Source organism: Cyprinus carpio, unplaced genomic scaffold (assembly GCF_018340385.1).
Source record: "Cyprinus carpio isolate SPL01 unplaced genomic scaffold, ASM1834038v1 S000000001, whole genome shotgun sequence".
Lineage (NCBI taxonomy): Eukaryota > Metazoa > Chordata > Actinopteri > Cypriniformes > Cyprinidae > Cyprinus > Cyprinus carpio.
Genome location: NW_024872754.1, coordinates 439,622 through 463,921, shown reverse-complemented (window position 1 = coordinate 463,921; position 24,300 = coordinate 439,622). Strand labels below are relative to the sequence as shown.

At 38.3% G+C, this 24,300-nt stretch overlaps 1 protein-coding gene across 4 annotated transcripts; it reads left to right on the top strand.

The window, feature by feature from the left end:
• The first annotated feature begins 6,807 nt into the window (after positions 1–6,807).
• LOC109086445 (membrane-spanning 4-domains subfamily A member 4A-like) lies at positions 6,808–20,908 on the top strand. 4 transcript variants are annotated; one of them, XM_042753776.1, is made up of 10 exons: positions 6,808–6,897; positions 15,853–16,045; positions 16,393–16,503; positions 16,601–16,669; positions 16,858–16,998; positions 17,267–17,377; positions 18,844–18,867; positions 19,995–20,018; positions 20,247–20,270; positions 20,599–20,908. In XM_042753776.1, the coding sequence occupies exons 2-10, from the start codon at positions 15,890–15,892 to the stop codon at positions 20,653–20,655; spliced, it is 717 nt and encodes a 238-aa protein (XP_042609710.1). In that variant the 5' UTR covers positions 6,808–6,897; positions 15,853–15,889; the 3' UTR covers positions 20,656–20,908. The 4 variants fall into 4 exon arrangements, with proteins under 4 accessions (XP_042609710.1, XP_042609712.1, XP_042609711.1 ...); XM_042753778.1 differs by lacking the exon at positions 18,844–18,867; XM_042753777.1 differs by lacking the exon at positions 20,247–20,270.
• The last annotated feature ends 3,392 nt before the right edge of the window (positions 20,909–24,300 follow it).

Here is a 24,300-nt window from a genome sequence, read left to right as displayed (position 1 = left end):
ACCCCAATCGAGGGTAAAAAAAAGCTTTGGCCAGACCGGGCGCAAAATCAATGTAGGACGGGGCCAAGGAAAGGGCCTGTAGGTCCCCAACTCTCTTGAGAGAAGATATCGCTAGCAAGAAAACAGTCTTTATAGTAAGAAGGCGATCAGAAATATCCTCAATTGGCTCGAATGGAGGATTACAGAGAGCTTCTAACAACACAGCCAGGTCCCACGTGGGGACACGAGAACGTACCGGAGGCCTCAACCTCAGTGCACCACGGAGGAAAAGTGTAACCAGGGGGTGTCTGCCCACTGACTGGCCACCGAGAGGGGCGTGGTAGGCTGCAATGGCCGCCACGTAGACCTTCAAGGTGGAGTGGGTCGACCCTACGGAGAAACGGGCCTGCAGGTACTCAAAGGTGTACAGACGAAGCCTCGGCCACTTCTGTACCATGGCGTCCAGCCCCAGTGGAGCTGGATGAGTCAGAGACAACCAGAGGAGACAGTGCGATGTCTGACGAATCTCAAACAGGTCCACCTGATCCTGGCCAAAAACTCTCCAAATCTGCTTCACCAACTCGGTGTGAAGCCGCCATTCCCCGGGCCTCGGCCCTTGCCTCGACAGGATGTCTGCTCCCAAACTGAGATGCCCAGGAATGTGAACTGCTCTCAGCGAGAGAAATTCATCCTGGGACCACACAAGGATCTGGTATGCTAGTTTGTACAAACGGCATGAGCGCAGACCTCCTTGGTGGTTGATGTAAGAGACCACCGCTGTGTTGTCGGTGCGCACCAACACATGGTGACCTCTTAGGTCTGGGAGAAAATGTTTAGTGCTCGAAGCATGGCCAGCATCTCCAGGCAGTTTATGTGCCATGTCAGATGGCGACCACTCCACAGACCGCGTGCAGGGTGGCCACTCATGACCGCACCCCAGCCAGTGAGGGATGCGTCCGTCGCTAGCGTCACGCGGTGACAAGGAGCTCCCAGCACCGGGCCCTGAGACAAGAACCAAGGTTTCCTCCACATGTCCAAGGCATGTAGGCAGCGCCACGTGACCTTGATCATGCGAAGTGGGTTTCCCCTCGGGGAGAACCCCTTGGTCTTGAGCCACCACTGTAGGGGTCTCATGTACAGCAGGCCAATAGGTATCACGTTGGACGCAGCTGCCATCAGACCCAGCAGTTTTTGAAACTGCTTGACAGTGAGTGGTTGTATCTCTCTATTAGTGCTATTGGATCTTAGTGCTGCGTTCGACACTATTGACCACACTATTCTTTTGCATAGGCTAGAACACTTTGTTGGCATTAATGGAAGTGCATTAGCATGGTTTAAATCGTACTTATATGACCGCCATCAATTCGTAGCAGTGCAGTATGGAGTACCTCAAGGCTCAGTACTAGGGACGTTACTCTTCACGCTTTACATGTTACCCTTGGGAAATATCATCAGGAAACACGGTGTTAGCTTTCACTGTTATGCTGATGATACTCAGCTCTATATTTCTTCACGGCCCGGCGAAACATACCAATTTGAAAAACTAACGGAATGCATAGTCGATATAAAAAAACTGGATGACGAGTAATTTAACAGAGGTGTTAATTATAGGACCTAAAAGCTCTGCATGTATAATGACCTAGAACGCTGTCTAAGATTTGATGGCTGCTCTGTCAATTCTTCGTCATCAGTTAGGAACCTAGGTGTGCTATTTGATAGTAACCTTTCCTTAGAAAGACATGTTTCTAGCATTTGTAAAACTGCATTTTTCCATCTCAAAAATATATCTAAATTACGGCCTATGCTCTCAATGTCAAATGCAGAAATGTTAATCCATGTGTTTTTGAACTTAAGGTTAGACTATTGTAATGCTCTATTGGGTGGTTGTTCTGGACGCTTAGTAAACAAACTCCAGTTAGTCCAAAATGCAGCAGCTGGAGTTCTTACTAGAACCAGGAAGTATGATCATATTAGCCTGGTCCTGTCAACACTGCACTGGCTGCCTATCAAACATCGTATAGATTTTAAAATCTTGCTTATTACTTATAAAGCCCTAAATGGTTTAGCACCTCAGTATTTGAACAAGCTCTTGTTACATTATAGTCCTCCACGTCTGCTGCGTTCTCAAAACTCTGGCAATTTGATAATACCTAGAATATCAAAATCAACTGCGGGCGGCAGATCCTTCTCCTATTTAGCACCCAAACTCTGGAATAACCTACCTAACATTGTTCGGGAGGCAGACACACTCTTGCAGTTTAAATCTAGATTAAAGACCCATCTCTTTAACCTGGTTTACACATAACATACTAATACACTTCTAATATACAAATCCGTTAAAGGATTTTTAGGCTGCATTAATTAGGTAAACCGGAACCGGGAACACTTCCCATAACACCCGATGTACTTGCTACATCGTTAGAAGAATGGCATCTACGCTCATATTAGTCTGTTTCTCTCTTATTCTGAGGTCACCGTAGCCACCAGATCCAGTCTGTTTCCAAGTCAGAGGGTCACTGCCGTCACCCGGATCCAGTATTGTCCACCGGGACAAGACCATAGGAAACAGATGATTCTTCTGCACAATCTGACTTTGCTGCAGCCTGGAATTGAACTGCTGGTTTCGTCTGGTCAAAGGAGAACTGCCCCCCCGACAGACGAAACCAGCAGTTCAATTCCAGGCTGCAGCAAAGTCACATTGTGCAAAAGAATCATCTGTTTCCTGTGGTCTTGTCCAGGTGGTCATCTGAGACAAGGTCTTTAAAGGGGATCTGTCTCTGGGGCTCTAGTTGTCCTGGTCTCCGCTGTCTTTCAGGGTAGTAGAGGTCCTTTCTAGGTGCTGATCCACCATCTGGTCTGGATACGTACTGGATCTGGGTGACTGCAGTGACCCTCTGATCTGGATACAGACTCGATCTGGTGGCTACGGTGACCTCGGAATAAGAGAGAAACAGACTAATATTAGCGTAGATGGCATTCTTGCAAGTACATCGGGTGTTATGGGAAGTGTTCCCGGTTCCAGTTAACCTAATTAACGCAGCCTAAAAATCCTTTAACGGATTTGGATATTAGAAGTGTATTAGTGTGTTATGTGTAAGCCAGGTTAAAGAGATGGGTCTTTAATCTAGATTTAAGCTGACAGAGTATGTCTGCCTCCCAAACAATGTTAAGTAGGTTATTCCAGAGTTTAGGCGCTAAATAGGAAAAGCATCTGCCACCCGCAGTTGATTTTGATATTCTAGGTATTATCAAATTGCCTGAGTTTTGAGAACGCAGCGGACGTGGAGGATTATAATGTAACAAGAGCTCATTCAAATACTGAGGTGCTAAACCATTCAGGGCTTTATAAGTAATAAACAAGATTTTAAAATCTATACAATGTTTGTGTTAGAGAAGACAATCAGATGTGTGCATCTTCAAATTTAGATGTATGTATGGAAATGTGTGCTTTGTCAGAACTATGAGCTTTTCTGTGTGTTTTTGCCCCTGTGACCCAGTTTCTGTCTTCCATGGTTTGTTAATTTGATGACTCCTTTAGTTTCTTCCCCATGTGTTCCATGTCCTCGTCCTCATTAATTTAGTCATTCCATACACCTGTGTTTTCCCAATTATCCTGAGTTTAAAACTCCAGTCTATTGAGTTCATGTTTGTCTGAGATTATACGTCTACCCATGTGTGTCCTGTGCTCCTGTTTACCCCTTTTGTATTATTGAAATTAAAAGAATAGTTTTGTGCATTCCGTGTTTCCTTGTTTCCGTTTGTGGAGTGGACTCTGGCGAGAAATGGGTTGCCTCTTACCATCTGCCCCGTCGAGGATCTCGCCGGATCCACTCCCAACCCAGAGCTCAGCCCACCATCTCCCAACGGTACAGAGCATAAGCCCAAGCCCACCGATGACGGAGAGCCAGAACCCAACACATCAGACCAGGTGCGTGGGCCGGTGACAGTGCCCACCATGAGAGAGCCAGCTGTGGACGGTGTGTGCGCGGAGAGGAGCTCCACCCCCTGCACCGCGGCTGAGGGTTAGCGGACTATGGAACACCTAAAGGGCCAAAATTAGGAGGAGGATCTTACTGATTGGGAATCAGAACTGGAGGTTGGACAGCCCCCTCTCCTCTCTCCGTCGTCTCCGCTGGTCCCGTCCAGCCCTCCTTCGTCCTTGGATTCCTCATCCAGCCTTGAGGGGGCTTCCGATCCAGTGCCTGTTCCTAGAATGTGTCCTCCAAAGCCAACTCCTAGAATGTGCCCTCCAGTGATTGCTCCTCCAAAATAATCTGCCCTCCCACCAGCTCCTGCTTACCACTGTCATCTGGCAGCCCCTCTGCTTGCCAGAGCCCTCGGCTCCACCCTGGCCCACCAGATCCTCGGCATCCCCCTGGTTCACTGGCTCTCCGTCTCTGCCTCGGGCTCCTCCTCCACCTGCTCCACCGCCATTGGTCGCCCCCCCTGGAATCGGCCATTACTCCTCCATGGGTCCTCCCACTGTCGGCTCCTCCTTGGGCCGTCATTATGGCTGTGGGCTGAGTCCTGCTGTGCTTTTCCTGCTCTCGACTCTTCTTGTCTCCTCCCTCCGTCATCTCCTCCCTCCATGGTCTTTGTCTGCCGGCCCCCTCCCTGGGGTCCATCCTCCACCGGAACCTCCCCCCAAGCTCCCACCCACGCCTCCCTCTGTTGTTACTACGATGTCCTCGTTAATTTAGTCATTCCATACACCTGTGTTTCCCCAATTATTCTGAGTTTAAAACCCCCAGTCTATTGAGTTCATGTTTGTCAGAGATTATTCGTCTACCTCTGTGTGTCCTGTGCTCCTGTTTACCCCTTAGGATTATTGAAATTAAAAGAAGAGTTTTGTGCATTCCATCTTTCCTCGCTCCTCACAACACACATATTGTGACATGCTTTTGATAAATCATCTTCTGATGTTCTTTCCATGTCTTGCTTATATACAAATATTTTGACATGGTGCTTAAATTTGCATGTTGGTACAGTGTGTTGAAACACTGTCATAAATCTAAAAAAACAAAGAAATTTCATAAAATGGTCATTTTTTTTGGAGTCTTATTAATGACATTCTGCAAGAAAGTCTTGTAATATTTTCAGGGAAGTTTAAATGAATTTTAAACATGCTTGTTAGTCGTTCATTCACTGTTCATTTTTAAACATGCATCTGATATTACGGCTGTATTTTCATAGGAGGTGGTCTTATCTGAAAAAGGATCCCTATTGCATGTTTACATTCATAGGTCAAACTTGTAAAAGCTGAGTTTTATAATGTAATTTGTTGTAATAACTGATAACACATTTGCCAAATTTGATTAATCTCATTTCTGAAAATGAAATAATTATGATTATTTTATTGAGCCCTTTTTCTTAAGAGTAAGAAATAACTAAATCTGTAGTTAATACTGTAGAAAAAACATGAGTTATTTTGTAATGGTTCTACTGCAAACGCTGTGGTAAACCATTAATTTTGCAATTTGTGGCTTAGTGGTTAGAGAGTTTGACTCCTAATCCTAAGGTTGTGGGTTCGAGTCTCGGGCCGGCAAAACCAAGAACCAGGTGCCCTTGAGCCCTTTTTTTTCACTTTCAATTACTGTGGTTTGCTACAAAAACTACAGATAAATCGTGTTTCAGTAGGTTAGTTGTGTAAAGGTATAGTATTATGTGAAGCTTTTGTATAGTCTGTATTTCTTAGCTTATGTACAGGTAAACATTTATATATAGTATATTTATAGTCAAAATCTGTCAGTAGGTTAGTTGTGTATAGGTTTATACTGTTTTACTTCATTGTTGCATGTCTGTTTTTATGTAGCACCGTGGTCCTGTGAGGCACGACATTTTGTTCCACTCTATGTCCACACATGTAGCGGAATGACAATAAAGCTCAACTTGAACTTGAACTTTACTGCAGTAAAACCATGGTTAATTTCATAGTTACTATGGTTGTACTACAAAAATCATAGTTAATCAGAATCAGAATCAGAATGAGCTTTATTGCCAGGTATGTTCACACATACAAGGAATTTGTTTTCGTGACAGAAGCTCCGCAGTGCAACAGAATGACAGCGACAGAACAAAAAACACATAATAAAGAATAAAAAAATACAAAAAAATACAAAAAAAATACAAATAAGTAGGTAAGAAATGACAATATACAAATTGACAATTGCATGGCAGGTATATTACAATGAGCAGTTGTGTATGTACAGGTATATTATGTGCAAAAAAAATTAAGGTTTTGTAGTTAAACCATGGTTACTACAAAAAAACGAGTGGTGGTTAATTTTCGTAAGGGATATGATAGCAAAAACATTACAGACTGCTCACTAGTGATGGCGAGATGAAGCCTATTGAAGCGTCGAAGCTTTTCATCCAAGTGGCTCATAAAAGGGTTCATTTCTGGAGGCTTCATTTGCTCACAATACCACCTGGTGGCCAAAGAGTGTAAAACATGCAAATACATTACAGATGACTTGATGTGATCTATGATTACACTGTTTTGCACCAGTTAAAGCTTAGAAATAACGGCGAAGAAAATACATTTCCCCATAGACTAATCTGTTTATATGAATATAATCTGTATTTCATAAAGATTGTATAACATAATATAGCATAACTGTGTATAAACGTATTGGCTCGAAATGAATGGTGCTATCAAATGTAAGTATTTGCACATAATAGGCAGAAGGGCCAATATTATTAGCCTAAAACTGGAAAGTGGCTGAGTTAAACAGGGCAGAGGACTGTGAATGTACAAGATTTAAACCGCTTCCTGGACCGGTCAGGCTAAGCGAGGCTTCGGACGTCATCAATGACGTCATTGCTCTAAAGCGATACAAGCTACAAGTTTCACTGAACGCTGCCGGGATTCTCGACACACGCTCTGAAGCCTCGTCACAGAACGCAGCATCACTACTAGTATGTCCTTCTCATAACTTATGTGATGCTGTCATGCATTTTGTGTGTGTGTGTGTGTGTTTTTCTGTTATACTGAACTCGAGTTTACTGCTAAGTTTTTACTCGAGGAGTCAGGAACAATTTATGAATCGCGTTTATCATAAAATGTATTTATTATATGCTATATATGCTTTTATTAAATAGGCTACATTTCTGCAAAACCGAATTTGAATGTATTATGACCAGAGTCAACTGTTATTTTACCTTCTCCACTAGTAGTGAGAGTAGATAGTTTCTGTCAACAGACAGTTATTATCTATTTAATATTTACATTACATAGGCCCAGTACAATGAAGAATAGACAGTAAATGAAGTTGTTGAGAGTGGATAAGGGACGGAATCGCCCACAGCTCAGATGCATTACATGCCGCATTCCAGCTATTTTTAACTCTACAACGGCTCGTTTTACTTTTTAATATTGCAAATATTGCGCCGCCCCCTCACCCAAGATGAGTGCGAAAAAAGATTTTAATTGAAATGAATGAATATAATGGTTTATTTTAAAAAATATAGTTGCCAAATGCAAAGGCTTTCTAACACTAATATGATGCTGCTATAGCAACAATTTAGGACAGTCCGTTTCACAAAGTCGCATTTTAATTGGTACTCTGACAAATTCCTGCGCAAGTGGTGTAACTAAGAAAGCAGCACTAGTAAGCTATGATGAAATATTTTTTTCATGCTTAATAGAGGGCTAGATGATCGTAGTTTGTTAGTTATTTAGCTGTATTGTTATTGTTGCTGTTCAAGTTGTTCTAAAATGATGCATCTGTTAAATGGGTCACAATGAATGTATTATGTCAGGGAATTGGTCACAATGAGCTTGTGTTTCACTGAAAAGCAGACACAGTTAAATTTTTCTGGTGGTTGTGGTGGTATCAATATTTGTGGTAAAACTGCCTAAGACTGCTCACATTTTTATTTCCTGGATGTCAGATTTTTTAATTTGGTGGCTATGCGATTTTGTTTTATTCAATACTTTGCCATCTGTATTTAGCTTTTAATAGGTTAATTCACTCAGAACGCATTTTTCAATCACTGCTGTACTTTTCCATTTTATTGCCATGTAAATGCGCTACTCGAAGTCTTGAATGCTGCGCTCTCGTCTCAGGTCTATAGCAGCTTCTCGCGCATAATTCTCGTGCATAATAGCCCACATCATTCCATCATTCTAAAATACGGTGCTCAAGTTAGAGGTCTGCAAGGCCGTCGGGTCCCGACACGCCGAGTCCAATCGGGCCAGGCGCGGGCCAATATATTTTTTTTTTTTTTTTACAGATCGGGCTCGGTCTCATTTAGCTTATCTCCTTTTATTGTGCCCATGTACACACAGAGCACACATTGGCTACTGTATGAAATACTGTTATAATGATTATAGGCTATTATAAATATTATACATCGCCTACGCAACGCATATACACACGCATTAGCATACAGTTGACAGTTGACCACGCAGAGCATCAGGAGAAGTTGGAGCGTGGGGAGTTATTAAAAGTTCCAATTGGCAGTGCTCGCCATCTCCTCATGATTCTTCTGCACAATCTGACTTTGCTGCAGCCTGGAATTGAACTGCTGGTTTCGTCTGGTCAGAGGAGAACTGGCCCCCCGACTGAGCCTGGTTTTTCCCAAGGTTTTTTCTCCATTCTGTCACTGATGGAGTTTTGGTTCCTTGCCGCTGTCGCCTCTGGTTTGCTTAGTTGGGGACACTTCATTTACAGCGATATCGTTGACTTGATTGCAAATTATTGCACAGATACTATTTAAACTGAACTGAGCTGAATGATGACATCACTGAATTCAATGATGAACTGCCTTTAACTGTCATTTTGCATTATTGACACACTGTTTTCCTAATTAATGTTGTTCAGTTGCTTTGACACAATCTTTTTTGTTTAAAGTGCTATAAAAATAAAAGTGACTTGACTTGACAATAAGCAAGCTAGCATGTATAGTATATTTGTTTTGTACATAGTTTAACAGCATTAAGTGAAAGAGGGTAAACATAGTTATTTAACTGAAATGTGTGTCCATTTTAGACACTCTTTCTCTGTCTATAGAATGTTAAAGAATTTAAAACCAGTCAGAGCTGTTTTTTCTTCTTTTTCCTCATGATGTTGTTGCACTCAGCTAGGCTGAAATCAGTCATGTGGAGTGTGTGTATGGAAATTAAGAGATAGAAAGAGTTTGTAATTAACAGTAGGCATTCTAAGAACCTCAGATTATTTGGACAAACTATGGTGTTTATCAAACAACACTTTATATATAACAACACTTACAAAGATGTGTTCCTTTGCACTTTAATATGTTTGAAAAAGTTGCTTACTTCATACATTATGTTTTATTCAAAAGTTGGCTTTATTTTATAGATCTACTAACTTGTTATTAACACTGTGAAGTCTGAAATAAAGTGTCAAAGAATCAAATTAAAAAAAAAATACATTTTTTTTTTTTTACCTTTTAGACAGAATATAAAAGAAAACTTTTTTTTGATAAGTGATTTATGTTCTACCATTTACAATAAACAATACATCAGGCTTTTATGACCCTTTTTATTTTAGAAATGATCTGGCAGGATTTATAAAATTAAGAATTTTTAAATGTTTGTTCAATACACGAGGACACCATGATAAAAGCTTAAGGAATTATTTTGATATGAAACTGTGATAAGTCACATTCCTGCACTGCTCATATCTGTACATTAAGTCATAAAATTACTACAAGTGCGCAAAACAGAAGTAATTAGCAGTAATTTTTTTTTTTTAATTACACTACCCAGTGTTTCGGAGGTGAGAAAAGTAATAAAACTGTTAGAAACTTGTTGTCAACCCAAGAAATGCCACAAATATGAATCTGTGGAACTCCCTATCCTCCTTGTTTTTAATGTGGAAGTAAACTGTTTTCTGTGAATGTCTGAAATTCATTAGTCACTGAAAGTAAATACTGAGCACGTTTACATGCACGTTCTTAAGCCGAAAACGCACTTGGTCATGTAAACGCAATAACCCGTTTTCTGTCGGCTTATTGAAGTGCGCATGTGTGATATGTGACAGGAACGCATCGTTAGTGCAGATTAAAGCGCATCTAAACTGAGCAAACGTCTTGCAGTAAAGAAAGAAGGAAATATATGACAAAAGCAGAATTTTCATGACAAAAAATGATAAAAATGTGTTCTCTTCTCATCTCGTACAGCAGAAGTAGAAGTGGTTCAGTCACAATGCTGCGTTTATAACTGCATGAGAGGATAATACACGAGCTGTAAGTTTCCTGACATGTTGCAAGTCGACATGTTGCAAGCTTATTTCAACATCACAAATGACAAAAGTATGGATTACGCTGAGTCAGATAAGCAAATCGTGATATTTTGACGTCACTACAGGGAAATAACCTGATGTAATAATAAAATAAATAACCTTTTGTGGCCCATTCACGTATTTTTCAGGGTTCACACAGATAGAGATTTGGTCACGAGTCAGGTAAGTGGAAGTGTAAATTTTTTTTTTTTTTTTTTTTTGCCAGGTCTAGAGACGTGTTTAGAAGCCCGAGCCCGGCCCGTGTCTGACAGCTTATCAGAATTACCGGCCTGAGCCTGACCCGAGCCCACCTTTTTACCCCCTTCCCCCAAAACAGCTTATAGCCTACTACTGTTTCAGCTAACAAAAAATATTCAGTTTTGTATGTAATGGCAAAGTGAGTATATTTCGTTTCGGTTTTTTATTAAGTTAATTTCGAAAAACGTTTGGAGCATTTTTTGTTTGTTAAATATAAGTAGGCCTATTTGTTTTTTAAAGTAAAGACCAATTAAGCGGCCAGTGGGAGACCATAAGCTGATCATATATATTTGATCAATTTAGCCTTCTCAAATCATCACGACTTGCCTAAAATAAAATCTATAGGTATAAAACAGTTCAAGCATATAACAATGTTTAAACGTTAAACCTAGATAAATGTGCGCTATATCCAATGTGCGGAGACGCTTCAGGACATGGAGACGCAGCGTGATCACTTACATGTTTTCCGTGGATACTATAATTTTTGCTCAAAAGGTAAGAGTAATTCTTCATTCGTAACAGTAAAGGGTCTACTTTTATTTTTGTTCACTCACAATATCAACAAAACGTTGGGTTTTATAAAATAAAGAAAACAAACATAATGCTCTTTCTTCCGTCTTGTCTTGAGGAGCGCTTCACAAAAATGAACCGAAACTCAGTAAATACATGCATGAATACAGACATGATAAATATATCTATAGAAAACTTTAAATAAGTACTTAACGAAATAAAACATATCGAAAACAATAACTCTTTTATTATAATCATAATCCGTATAGATGCATTTCTTAAAGGCGCGTCTAATATCAAGTCAAGTCACCTTTATTTATATAGCGCTTTAAACAAAACAAATTGTGTCAAAGCAACTGAACAACATTAATGCATTATTGACACACTGTTTTCCTAATTAAAGGCAGTTCATCATTGAATTCAGTGATGTCATCATTCAGCTCAGTTCAGTTTAAATAGTATCTGTGCAATCATTTGCAATCAAGTCAACGGTATCGCTGTAAATGAAGTGTCCCCAACTAAGCAAGCCAGAGGCAACAGCGGCAAGGAACCAAAATAAAGCCCTGCGCAGGACTGTTTTCTTAAACCCGCGCCCGCTCCTGCTGAATGTATGACCAGGCCCGCCCGCAACCTATGTGTTCCATTCCCGCCCGCACCCGCACTGTTTGTGTCCACTCCCGCCCGCTCCCACAGACTTTATCTCAGAGCTTGTGAAAAATGTACACAAATAGGTACTCTAACTAAATGTTCATTCAAGTTAACATCCAGAATAACAGATTTTAAACATGATTGCATTTAAATAATATGAAGTAACCGATGCTAAACCAAAGCACCACACATGACAAAAACATTGGGTATTTTTACATTAACCGTTAAAACAAAACTGCAACTCACCGCACCTCAGTTTTTAAACGCAGGCTAGGCCTACTGCATACATGCACCAAATGATTAACTAGGAAATTTACCATTAAATACATACCATTAAATACATAAACACAGAGAACTTTGAAAATACACTAGATATAATTTAAACAAAATAAATACAAAATGAAAAAAAAAAAAAAATAGAATGCTTGTAAAAAATCTCATAGATTTCACATTCACAAAAGCTTGCTTAACAGGCTATTGCAAAAAATAAAATAAATAGAAAAAAAAGACTACTTAACAAACAAATGAATTTGATCACTGGGCCTTATTGCTTTGCTTACTCCATATTACTATGAAGGAAAAGTATATTACTGACTGCGGTCCAAGACTTGTGCGTCTTTCTTCCAAGATCCGCCCATACACACTGAATGCCCTCTCTGACGGTGCACTAGATGCGGGAACGCTCAAAATAAAACGTGTGAATTTTGAGAGGTGACAAATGAGAATTGTTTCCAGATGTCTGACTTGCCTTGCTTTGCTTTTGTCAAGTAAACAGCATCTATAATTTCTTCTCAACTTCTTGTGTTGACTCCATTTCTACTACACACCAGCGTTTCCCGCGGGTCTCCCGCAAAATGTTCTGACCGCCCACTCCCACCCACAGCAAAGGTAAAACCGCCCACTCCCGTGTGATTTGCGTTGACCCGCGGGACCCCAAACCCAATGCAGCCCTCTAAACCAAAACTCCCTCGGTGACAGTATGGAGAAAAAAAACCTTGGGAGAAACCAGGCTCAGTCGGGGGGCCAGTTCTCCTCTGACCAGACGAAACCAGCAGTTCAATTCCAGGCTGCAGCAAAGTCAGATTGTGCAGAAGAATCATCTGATTCCTGTGGTCTTGTCCCGGTGGACGTCTGAGACAAGGTCTTTACAGGGGATCTGTCTCTGGGGCTCTAGTTGTCCTGGTCTCCGCTGTCTTTCAGGGCTGTAGAGGTCCTTTCTAGGAGCTGATCCACCATCTGGGCTGGATACATACTGGATCCGGGTGACTGCAGTGACCCTCTGATCTGGACACAGACTGGATCTGGTGGCTACGGTGACCTCGGAATAAGAGAAAAACAGACTAATATTAGCGTAGATGCCATTCTTCTAATGATGTAGCAAGTACATCAGGTGTTATGGGAAATTGTTCCCAGTTCCAGTTTACCTAATTAATGCAACCTAAAAATCCTTTAACGGATTTGGATAGTAGAAATGTATTAGTGTGTTATGCGTAAGCCAGGTTAAAGAGATGGGTCTTTAATCTAGATTTAAACTGCAAGAGTGTGTCTGCCTACCGAACAATGTTAGGTAGGTTATTCCAGAGTTTAGGCGATAAATAGGAAAAGGATCTGCCGCCCGCAGTTGATTTTGATATTCTAGGTATTATCAAATTGCCAGAGTTTTGAGAACACAGCGGACGTGGAGGATTAGAATGTAACAAGAGCTCATTCAAATACTGAGGTGCTAAACCATTCAGGGCTTTATAAGTAATAAGCAAGATTTTAAAATCTATACAGTGTTTGATAGGGAGCCAGTGCAGTGTTGACAGGACCGGGCTAATATGGTCATACTTCCTGATTCTAGTAAGAACTCTAGCTGCTGCATTTTGGATTAGCTGGAGTTTGTTTATTAAGTGTGCAGAACAACCACCCAATAAACCATTACAATAATCTAACCTTGAGGTCATAAACGCATGGATTAACATTTCTGCATTTGACATTGAGAGCATAGGATGTAATTTAGATATATTTTTGAGATGGAAAAATGCAGTTTTACAAATGCTAGAAACGTGGCTTTCTATGGAAAGATTGCTATCAAATAGCACACCTAGGTTCCTAACTGATGACGAAGAATTGACTATCAACTATGCATTCCGTTAGTTTTTCAAATTGCTATATTTCGCCGGGCCGCGAAGAAATATAGAGCTATGTATCATTAGCATAACAGTGAAAGCTAACATCGTGTTCCCTGATGATATCTCCCAAGGGTAACATATAAAGCGTGAAGAGTAACAGCCCTAGTACTGAGCCTTGAGGTACTCCATACTGCACTTGTGATCGATATGATACCTCTTCATTCACTGCTACAAATTGATGGTGGTCATATAAGTACGATTTAAACCATGCTAATGCAATTCCATTAATGCCAACAAAGTGTTCTAGTCTATGCAAAAGAATAGTGTGGTCAATAGTGTCGAACGCAGCGCTAAGATCCAATAGCACTAATAGAGAGATACAACCACGATCAGATGATAAGAGCAGGTCATTTGTAACTCTAAGGAGAGCTGTCTCAGTACCATAATACTCTCAAAAACCTCAAACAAAAACATCACATATACCATTTTTCTCCAACAAGGAATATAATCTTGAGGATACTACCTTTTCTAGTATCTTGGACAGAAAAGGGAGATTCAAGATCGGTCTATAATTAACTAGTTCTTTGGGGTCAAGTCTTGTTTTTTTGATGAGAGGCTTAATAACAGCCAGTTTGAAGGTTTTTGGGACATATCCTAATGACAATGAGGAATTAATAATAGTCAGAAGAAGATATATGACTTCTGGAAGCACCTCTTTTAGGAGATGGAATAGGGTCTAACATACATGTTGTTGGTTTAGATGATTTAACAAGTTTATACAATTCTTCCTCTCCTATAGTAGAGAATGAGTGGAACTGTTCCTCAGGGGATCTATAGTGCACTGTCTGATGTGATACTGTAGCTGATGGCTGCATGGTTACAATTTTATCTCTAATAGTATCGACTTTAGAAGTAAAGTAGTTCATAAAGTCATTACTGCTGTGCTGTTGGGAAATGTCAACACTTGTTGATGCTTAAATTTTCGTTAATTTAGCCACTGTATTGAATAAATACCTGGGGTTATGTTTGTTTTCTTCTAAAAGAGACGAAAAGTAATCAGATCTAGCAGTTTTCAATGCTTTTCTGTAGGATAGGTTACTTTCCCACCAAGCAATACGAAATACTTCTAGTTTTGTTTTACTCCAGCTGCGCTCCATTTTCCGGGCTGCTCTCTTTAGGGTGCGAGTGTGCTCATTATACCACGGTGTCAGACTGTTTTCCTTAACCTTCCTTAAGCGTAAAGGAGCAACTGTATTTAAAATGCTAGAAGAGAGAGAATCCATAGTTTCTGTTACATCATCAAGTTGTTCTGATGTTTTGTATATGCTAAGGAATTTGGATACATCAGGAAGATTACTTAGAAAGCAGTCTTTTGTGGTAGAAGTGATGGTTCTACCATACTTGTAACTAGAAGTAGAATTTACAGTTTTAGCTATATGAAGTTTGCACAAAACTAAATAATGATCTGAGATATCATTGCTTGGCTGCAAAATTTCCACACCATCAACATCAATTCCATGTGACAGTATTAAATTTAGAGTATGATTTCGACAATGAGTAGGTCCTGAGACGTGTTGTCTAATCCCAATAGAGTTTAAATGCTGATCCCAATGCATCTTTTTCATTATCAACATGGATATTAAAATCACCAACATATTGTGCATAAGAGCATGATTTATTTCCATTAAGCGTACACAGTTGTGCAATTACCTTTCCACATAATTGCTCAGAATTAGTCTACAATGCAACATTATACAGCTCAGTTTCAAGAATCATGTCTGGAGGACACCAGGCACTGCTCATCACCTGCAGTGATGGGTCGTTCTTGAATGAATCTTTAGTATGTTTCAAAGAGCAGTTCATTCATTTAGTGTTCACTGTGCCTGCGCAACATTCTATTGGACAGGAAACAGAAATATTTAGCTCATCTCTAAGGTATTCAGGTCCGAGTCGTTTGTTCTTTTGTCAAGTGACGTGATACAGAAATTAATGACAATAATATTTAATGAAGAATGTTTTTATAAATACACTGGAAATTGCATTAATAAAGCCAATGTATTTCATAATCATATTGTTTACCTGTTTTGATTTACTAGGGTTTTGTACAGGTCAGTTTGAGATTCAGAAACCAGAATGTCCAGCACTGGTCCAGCGCCCACAAACTCTTCAACATTCGTCATCCAGTTTCAACCAGCAACACAAGCAAGACCTGTTACGACGGTGACACATGCTCCTGCGCCACTTCGTGGACTTCAGGCATTTCTAAAAGGCCAACCGAAAGCCCTTGGGGTGCGAAATGTCTCATAAACACAAATAATTGAACTTTATGTATGTATATATTGCCTTGAGGACTAGGTGCCTAGGTTTATCCTTTACACAGTAAAATAGTCAACTTTACAGTGTATCAGTCACAGAGAAGAATGTTTAGGAGTTGCAAACTATCAAAAAATGAGCAATAATGCAATCTTGTAAATCCACAAATACAGTGACATTTACACATGATAGTTCCATACTTGCAGAATATATTTTTGGGATATTTTTCTAATACATAACTACAGCTGCCATAATTTTGATATTGTATTTTACATTGTTCCCTCTTTATGAAAGAATCTCTGTACATTCATTTTTTAAAACAGACGGTCCAGATAATGATCGGTTTGCTGACACTCCTGTTTGGCATTGTGTCTACAGTTCATCCAGATGCCATCTTTGTCATTATTGGTGTTCCTTACTGGGGATCTCTCATCGTAAGAAACAATTATACAATTAAGTGTTCTGTCTTTTATAATACAAGTTACATATTCCAACACAAGTCTCAGTTTTTGTCTTTCTCTCTCCTCTCAGTACATTACTGCAGGCTCACTCTGCATTGCTGCAGAAAATAACATTAATTCACCGTCCGGTTTGTGTTTGGTATGTACACAGCCACTGGTGCTTGGACCATGATTATTATTATGTTTTGTTTATTAATATCAAGTAGTGTTTTTAAACCACACTCCAGATGCTTTTCTATCTACATTAACACGTTAACACAATGTTTTAAAGTTCTTGCTAATTTATTGATTGGTTTTATGTTGTTGTTGTTTTCTATCTGCCTACAGATGAATGCTTCACTTGTGATGAACATTTTCAGTACTTTAACTGCAGGCATCGCCATTGTTTTTATTTCGCTGGATTTGGTTATAGGGCCATATATTTTCTGCAAGATTTCTGACTGTAATGAATTATTGAGAATGTATACGGTATGTCATCAACTTTTATATTCACATTTATTTAGTAATTGCTATAAGATCACTGTGTGGTCAGTACACAAGTTTTTTTGCCCCATGATTTACTTAACCTCAATCCATCCTAGGTGTATATGACTTTATGATAAATATATTACATTACCATATGAACCCCAAGGATGGTAGATTCTGTACTGCTAAGCATTCAGTGTACCAGTGTGAGTTGTAATTATCATTTATTTAGTTACTTTCATTTGTGTTCATGTTGATATTTCTCTCTCAGACTCTTTTTAGGGGAATCAGAGGCATATTGATGTTACTGGCCGTGCTTGAGTTTCTCATCTCCATCTGTCTGTCAGCATTTGCCTGTAAAACCTGCTGTTGTCCTCCTCAGGTGAGTAAGGAGCCAAATCAGGGGTTCCCAAACCACAGGCTTTTACAGCTGCTTTAAACTTTCAGGCTAGGCTTTCTCAAGCCAACCTCAAGTCATCTAGTTTCATTTAATGCCTCTTTTGCAAATGAGGATGTTTTCAAAAGTAGATTTTGTCAGATTTAGTTCCTGTTAACACACACGCTAACTGAAATATGTTCTAAAATCCTTTTTCGTAACGTTACCACACGGTAAAAAATGTGGAGTAGGATTTACTTGAAAAAACTTTGCAAATTTCACAAAACAGTATGTTACTAAAACAAACAACAACTAACAACTAAACTAAACAACTAACAACTAAAGCAACCATAAAACAGTGTACATTTTTAATTATTCATGCCCCACTGCATGATGGGAAATATGGGATCATAACTTTGATATTTACTTAAAGAATCCTTGTAAACATAACAAACGGTTCTAAGTAAAATATACTTATGAGTTTTTTAACTTTAATTTCTACTTAGGCAGTTCCATTTGAATTTACTTATGTATTTAAGTAAAATAAATAAAAACGAAACCTCAAGTAACTTATTGAATTAAACGTTATATTTGGAAGTAAAAAGACAAAATAGTATTTGTTTGTAAAATTTACTTAACTGATGCTATCTTTATTTACAAGTTCAAAAAAATCACTTTTTACAGTGCATCAAGTATTGAAAAACTTCTCTGAATGTTCAAAAAGATCAGTTTTTTTAAAAAAAAAATCTTTGTTATATCAACATCAAAGGAACATTTCATTTTATAATTTTCACAAACATTATGGAACTTTTTTGAACTTTTGAATGTTACTTTTGAATTTTTGAATTTTTCAGAAAAACGTTCTGAAACAAGTAACATTCAAAAAAACGTTAGATGAACGTTCACTTAAAATGTTTCAGGGCAAAACATTCCACGAATGCTGCGTAAATAACTTTTTGAGAACATTAAAGACCAGAAAACTCTAAATGAACATTTTATTAACATTACTAGAGAATGTTTCTTCATAACTTTGAGAGAACATTATCATAACATAGCTGGGCTCACATTAACTAAATAAGGTGCAATCAGATTTAGCTCACTTTCTGATGACAAATTTATCCCTAAACCATAGATAATTAAACAGACACACATAAGAGCATAAATATTTGAAAATGTTCAATATATTTGTAATGCCCTCAGAAATAAACACAACCCACAAACACACATTAAAACCTCTTCAGTCAGTCAGATAAACATGCTTTGTTGATGTTTAGTACCTCTTTTTCATATTAATCGTATCATCTGTGAAAATGCCCTCATAATTGAGTTAAGAGACAGAATGAAGGAATTAGATAAGAGGTAAAAGAGGAACAGAAATCAGTCGGTCTTGACTAATGCTGAAGGACAGTCTTGAGCAAGAGTCTTCTGAGAAATGCCACTTCTCCCATTCACTGTCCTCTTGTGTTTTTCAGAAACGAGACGGGGACGTTTATCAGGTATTGTACTGTTCTTGTGCTCTATTGTGATGAGTAGGGATGGGTATCGTTTACATTTTATCGATACCGATTATCACCCTAAAAGAACAATTGTGTCATTATTTACTCACTCTTAAATTGTTTTAAACCTGAATGAATTTCTTCTTCTGTTGAACATAAGTTATTTTGAAGAATGTGGGATAGTAAACAGTTGCTGGTCCCCAGTGACTTTCATATATATATTTTTTTCTACTATCAAAGTCAGTGGGGACCAGCAACTGTTTGCTTACCCACATTCTTCAAAATATATTATTTTGTGTTCGGCACAAGAATAAATACAAATTAATACATGTTTGGTACAACATGACTGAGTAAATAATGAAAGAATTTTAATTATTGGGTGAACTATCCCTTTAATGACAAGCTGCAGTATGTTTAGTACTGTCCCTTTAAGAGATGCACGCACCATTTCTCTCTTGCCTGTTTACTTTCACTTCATACATAATTAGCTGTGTTTATATGTAAATCTTGTGTGTTCTTGACAGTATTAGCAAAATCAGATGATAACTAATATAACTAAATAATCAGGTGCTGTTTGATCGATATTTAAGTGTATGGACGCATCGGGTGGACACGCTCTGAATAAGCACATATTAGAACAGCACACAAATAAAACGTTTCACCGGTAAGGCCTAAAAGTACACGCAAATAATGTACTTTTGTGATTGTAAATAAGTGCAGTGTCTCGTGAGTGAAAATCTTCCGCTGAATTGGCATTTGATGTGAATGTGTCTCGCGAGTTGCAGTTGGAGCTAGAGCTGCGAGACATAATACAGCGCATTGCTTGAGGTACATGTTGTGTTTTGTTAGTAAATGTTTGTGTTGCCTCCTTCGTTCACTATTACACTACTGCATATTGCATCTGACACTGGTGTCGCTTAGTTCTCGGTACCCATCCCTAGTGATGAGTGATGTCATATGCACTCTTAGAAATAAAGGTACTTAAAAGGTTTTTAAAAGAGATGCCATTAGAAGAACCATTTTTGGTTCCACAAAAAACCATTCAGTCAAAGGTTCTTTAAGAGCAAGAGGAAAAGTCTTATGAGAAATGTCACTTCTCACATTCACTGTCCTCTTGTGTTTTTCAGAAACGAGACGGGGACGTTTATCAGGTATTGTGCTGTTCTTGTGCTCTATTGTGATGAGTGAGTGACTGTTGTAGTGATTTCATATGCACTCTCAGAAATAAAGGTGCTTAAAAGGTTCTTAAAAGAGATGCCATAGAAGAACCATTTTTGGTTCCACAAAAAACCATTCAGTCAAAGGTTCTTAAGGAGCAAGAGCAAAAGTCTTCTGAGAAATGTCACTTCTCACATTCACTGTCCTCTTGTGTTTTTCAGAAACGAGACGGGGACGTTTATCAGGTATTGTGGCTGTTCTTGTGCTCTATTGTGATGAGTGAGTGACTGTTGTAGTGATTTCATATGCACTCTCAGAAATAAAGGTGCTTAAAAGGTTCTTCACAGAGAACCATAGAAGAACCATTTTTGGTTTAATAAATCATTCAGTCAAACCATCTCTTTCTTACCTTTTTATAATCTGAAGAACCTTCTTTCGCCACAAAGAAGCTTTTGTGAAACAGAAAGGTTCTTCAGATGTCAAATGTTCTTTAGGGAACTATTTAGACAAAAAAGGTTCTTCTATGGCATCAAAAGCACCTTTATATTTAAGAGTATGTCTGTGCTTCTTCAGGATCTGGGACAGCAAGACGTGGACGCCTACGACACTCTCTATCCCGGGAATTATTAGTCGCTGGCCTGAGAAACTCTCAAACTGTGCAGCTCATTCAGTCTTCATGCTCTAAAAACTGTATTTTTGCTTTGTTTATGAGTAAGTTTTATAAGAGTTTGGTTGATCATGAGATTCTGTTTTATTGTCCTTGTTTACATGTGTCTTTGAGACAAGCGACACAATTGATGTATAAAATACATGTGTAAGGCTCTTCATTTCAACATAAAATTATATTTTTTACTTGGACAGATTAAAAGTGTGTTTCAATGTTGGCATGACTAACTATTTTTAAGATGAACGTGTGCGGTTTCCGGATATTTTCAGTGGTACAAAAACAGCTTGTTTATGCTGCCTGGCTAACTGGTATTCTTATCATATTATTTTAGTTAACCCTCATGTGGTGTTCGGGTCAACTTGTTCTCTTTCAATTAGGACTGGTTTTATATTTCTGTTTGCATCTGATTAATCGTGGGCCTCATTTATCTGAGAGTAGGCATCTCATTTTTTGAGTAAAAAACAAATAATTTGTGAGTAAATTTGGAAATATGAAAAAAAAATATGAAAAAAATGGCTACTGTTGATCATACTAGTCTACTCTAATGTTTCAACAGGAATTTTGTTTTGAAACTTTTGTTTTGTAAAAAATATGGCACATAGTCACACTTGTGGTGTTCCCGGTCAAAAATGACCGGCCTATAAAAAATATCTTATAAATCACTCATTATACCATATTTTCACCCAATCTTGGATTCAATCTTTTTGTCAACTTGTTCTCTTTCAATTAGGACTGGTTTTATATTTCTGTTTGCATCTGATTAATCGTGGGCCTCATTTATCTGAGGGTAGGCATGTTCAAAAATGGTCCCAATGGCCGACCATTCAAAGTGAATGGGAGAGACTGAAAATAACAGAACAATTTAGATTTCAGGAGCATGTTCATTATTTTCATGTACACATGTGAGCATATGTGCTTGCAAACATCGAGCCCTTGGACCTGTGCATGTATCGATACATTTATACACACGCTACCCCAGACACACACAGGTTAAAACACACAAACTTTTTTGAGTATTACACACATTCTTCTCAAAAAAAACAAAACAAAACCTACAAAAACACACATCTTATATACATTTATCCATCTGACATTACCACACACACACACACACACACACACACACACAAACTTCAAAAGAATCTTTCTTTCATGTTCTTGTTTCATCACAGCTTCCAGACAAAATATTATGACATTTTGTTTTGGAACTGTGAGGTTCTCACACAGAACTAGACAATATTTACAAATATACATCATGCGCATAGCACAGGCATATATAAATGCCTCACAGCACCTTGCTTGTCATTCAGCTGGGCCCCTCATCACTGGAAGACAGCTCCTCATCAGTTGTTTTCAAGCTCCTTAGCCGATTCAGTGGTGCCTTCCTCTTCAGAAACATCTTAACTGCAAGATGCATCATGCATTTCCTCCTCCTCACTAGTTTCTGAGTCAAAAATCTGATGAATAACATCATGTGCAGAGAGCTGCTTTGCCATTGTGCTGCCACAAATGAATGACAAGCAAGGTGCTGTGAGGCATTTATATATGCCTGTGCTTTCGCATGATGTATATTTGTAAATATTGTCTAGTTCTGTGTGAGAACCTCACAGTTCCAAAACAAATGTCATAATATTTTGTCTGGAAGCTGTGATAAAACAAGAACATGAAAGAAAGATTCTTTTGAAGTTTGTGTGTGTGTGTGTGTGTGTGTGTGTGTGGTAATGTCAGATGGATAAATGTATATTAGATGTTAGGGTAGGATCAAATTTCTCTCTGTGGAAAAGAATGTGTGTAATACTCAAAAAAGTTTGTGTGTTTTAACATGTGTGTGTCTGGGTAGCGTGTGTATAAATGTATCGATACATGCACAGGTCCAAGGGCTCGATGTTTGCAAGCACATATGCTCATATGTGTACATGAAAATAATGAACATGCTCCTGAAAAATAAATTGTTCTGTTATTTTCAGTCTCTCCCATTCACTTTGAATGGTCGGCCATTGTGACCATATTTGACCATGCCTACCCTCAGATAAATGAGGCCCACGATTAATCAGATGCAAACAGAAATATAAAACCAGTCCTAATTGAAAGAGAACAAGTTGACAAAAAGATTGAATCCAAGATTGGGTGAAAATATGGTATAATGAGTGATTTATAAGCTATTTTTTATAGGCCGGTCATTTTTGACCGGGAACACCACAAGTGTGACTATTGTGCCATATTTTTTACAAAACAAAAGTTTCAAAACAAAATTCCTGTTGAAACATTAGAGTAGACTAGTATGATCAACAATACCAATTTTCTTCAGATTTTATTTAATATTTCCAAAATTATTCCAAAATTTTAAAAAAATTACTCAAAAAATGAAATGCCTACTCTCAAATAAATGAGGCCTATGATTATTCAGATGCAAATCAAAATATAAAACCAGTCCTAATTGAAAGAGAACATGTTGACAAAAAGAATGAATCCAAGATTGGGTGAAAATATGGTATAATGAGTGATTTATAAGCTTTTTTTTATGGGCCGGTCATTTTTGACCGGGAACACCACAAGTGTTATAGGGTTTTGAACACCACATGAGGGTTAATCTGCTGCTAAATGAATAAATGTAATGTAAATATAAAGTATGACACAAAACAAACCCAAATGAGCAACACCAAAGTAAAAATATAATTATAAAAGCATATCACTAAAAGTAGCCTACTATATAAACTAAACTAAATAAAACAACTAAACTGCAACCTAGCTAACAAGGAATGTGCTCAGAACTTTGCGTTCTGGTGAACTTCTTTCAAAGTTATAAACAAACGGTCTTCCAGTAACCTTAGAACATTGTTGATTCAAAGTTAAATGGTCTTTAATAACTTTCTCAAGCACAGAAACACTTATATCTGGTTCTGAAATGTTTGAGGTGGATGTTCATCAAACATTTTTTAAATGTTACTATTAGTTTCGGAACGTTGAGAATGTTCAAATGTAACATTCCCATAATGTTTGGAAAATGCTAAAATGGAATATTCCCTTAAATTTTGTGTAACATTTTATTATTTTTTTTTTTTTACATTTTTAAAAACTAGATGTTCAGAGAACATACATAACGTTTTCCTAACTAGCAAAATGTTATTAGAACATAATTGTCAGCTGGTAAATGACTACAAGTCATTTATTTACACGATGAGCAATTTTTTTTACCATGTGGTAATCAGCAGATGGCGCTACACAGCAAAGTCTCCAGTGTTAATTTAACAGTCTGAGTGTGGACTCATATAAACACTGAAGTAGTGTTAAAAGTAACACTGAAGCAGTGTTAAAGTTAATGAGATAATTAGGTGATTAATTGAGTTATGATTGACCATTATTGAAGACACCTGATGTTAACAAGCAGAATCACTAAACAGGAAAATCACAATTTGTTTGTCACCATTATAGTGGTCAGTATTAGCTTTAGTTGGGATCTTGACCCTTAAGTGGTTAACTTTAGGTTTTGTGTGGCTGTGATAACTGAATTATAACAGACAGACAAACCAGAGAAAATGTGATCATGTGGTGTTGATTATGTTTTGGACTAATCGTCATGTAGTGACCTGAATAATAAGTCCAGTTTT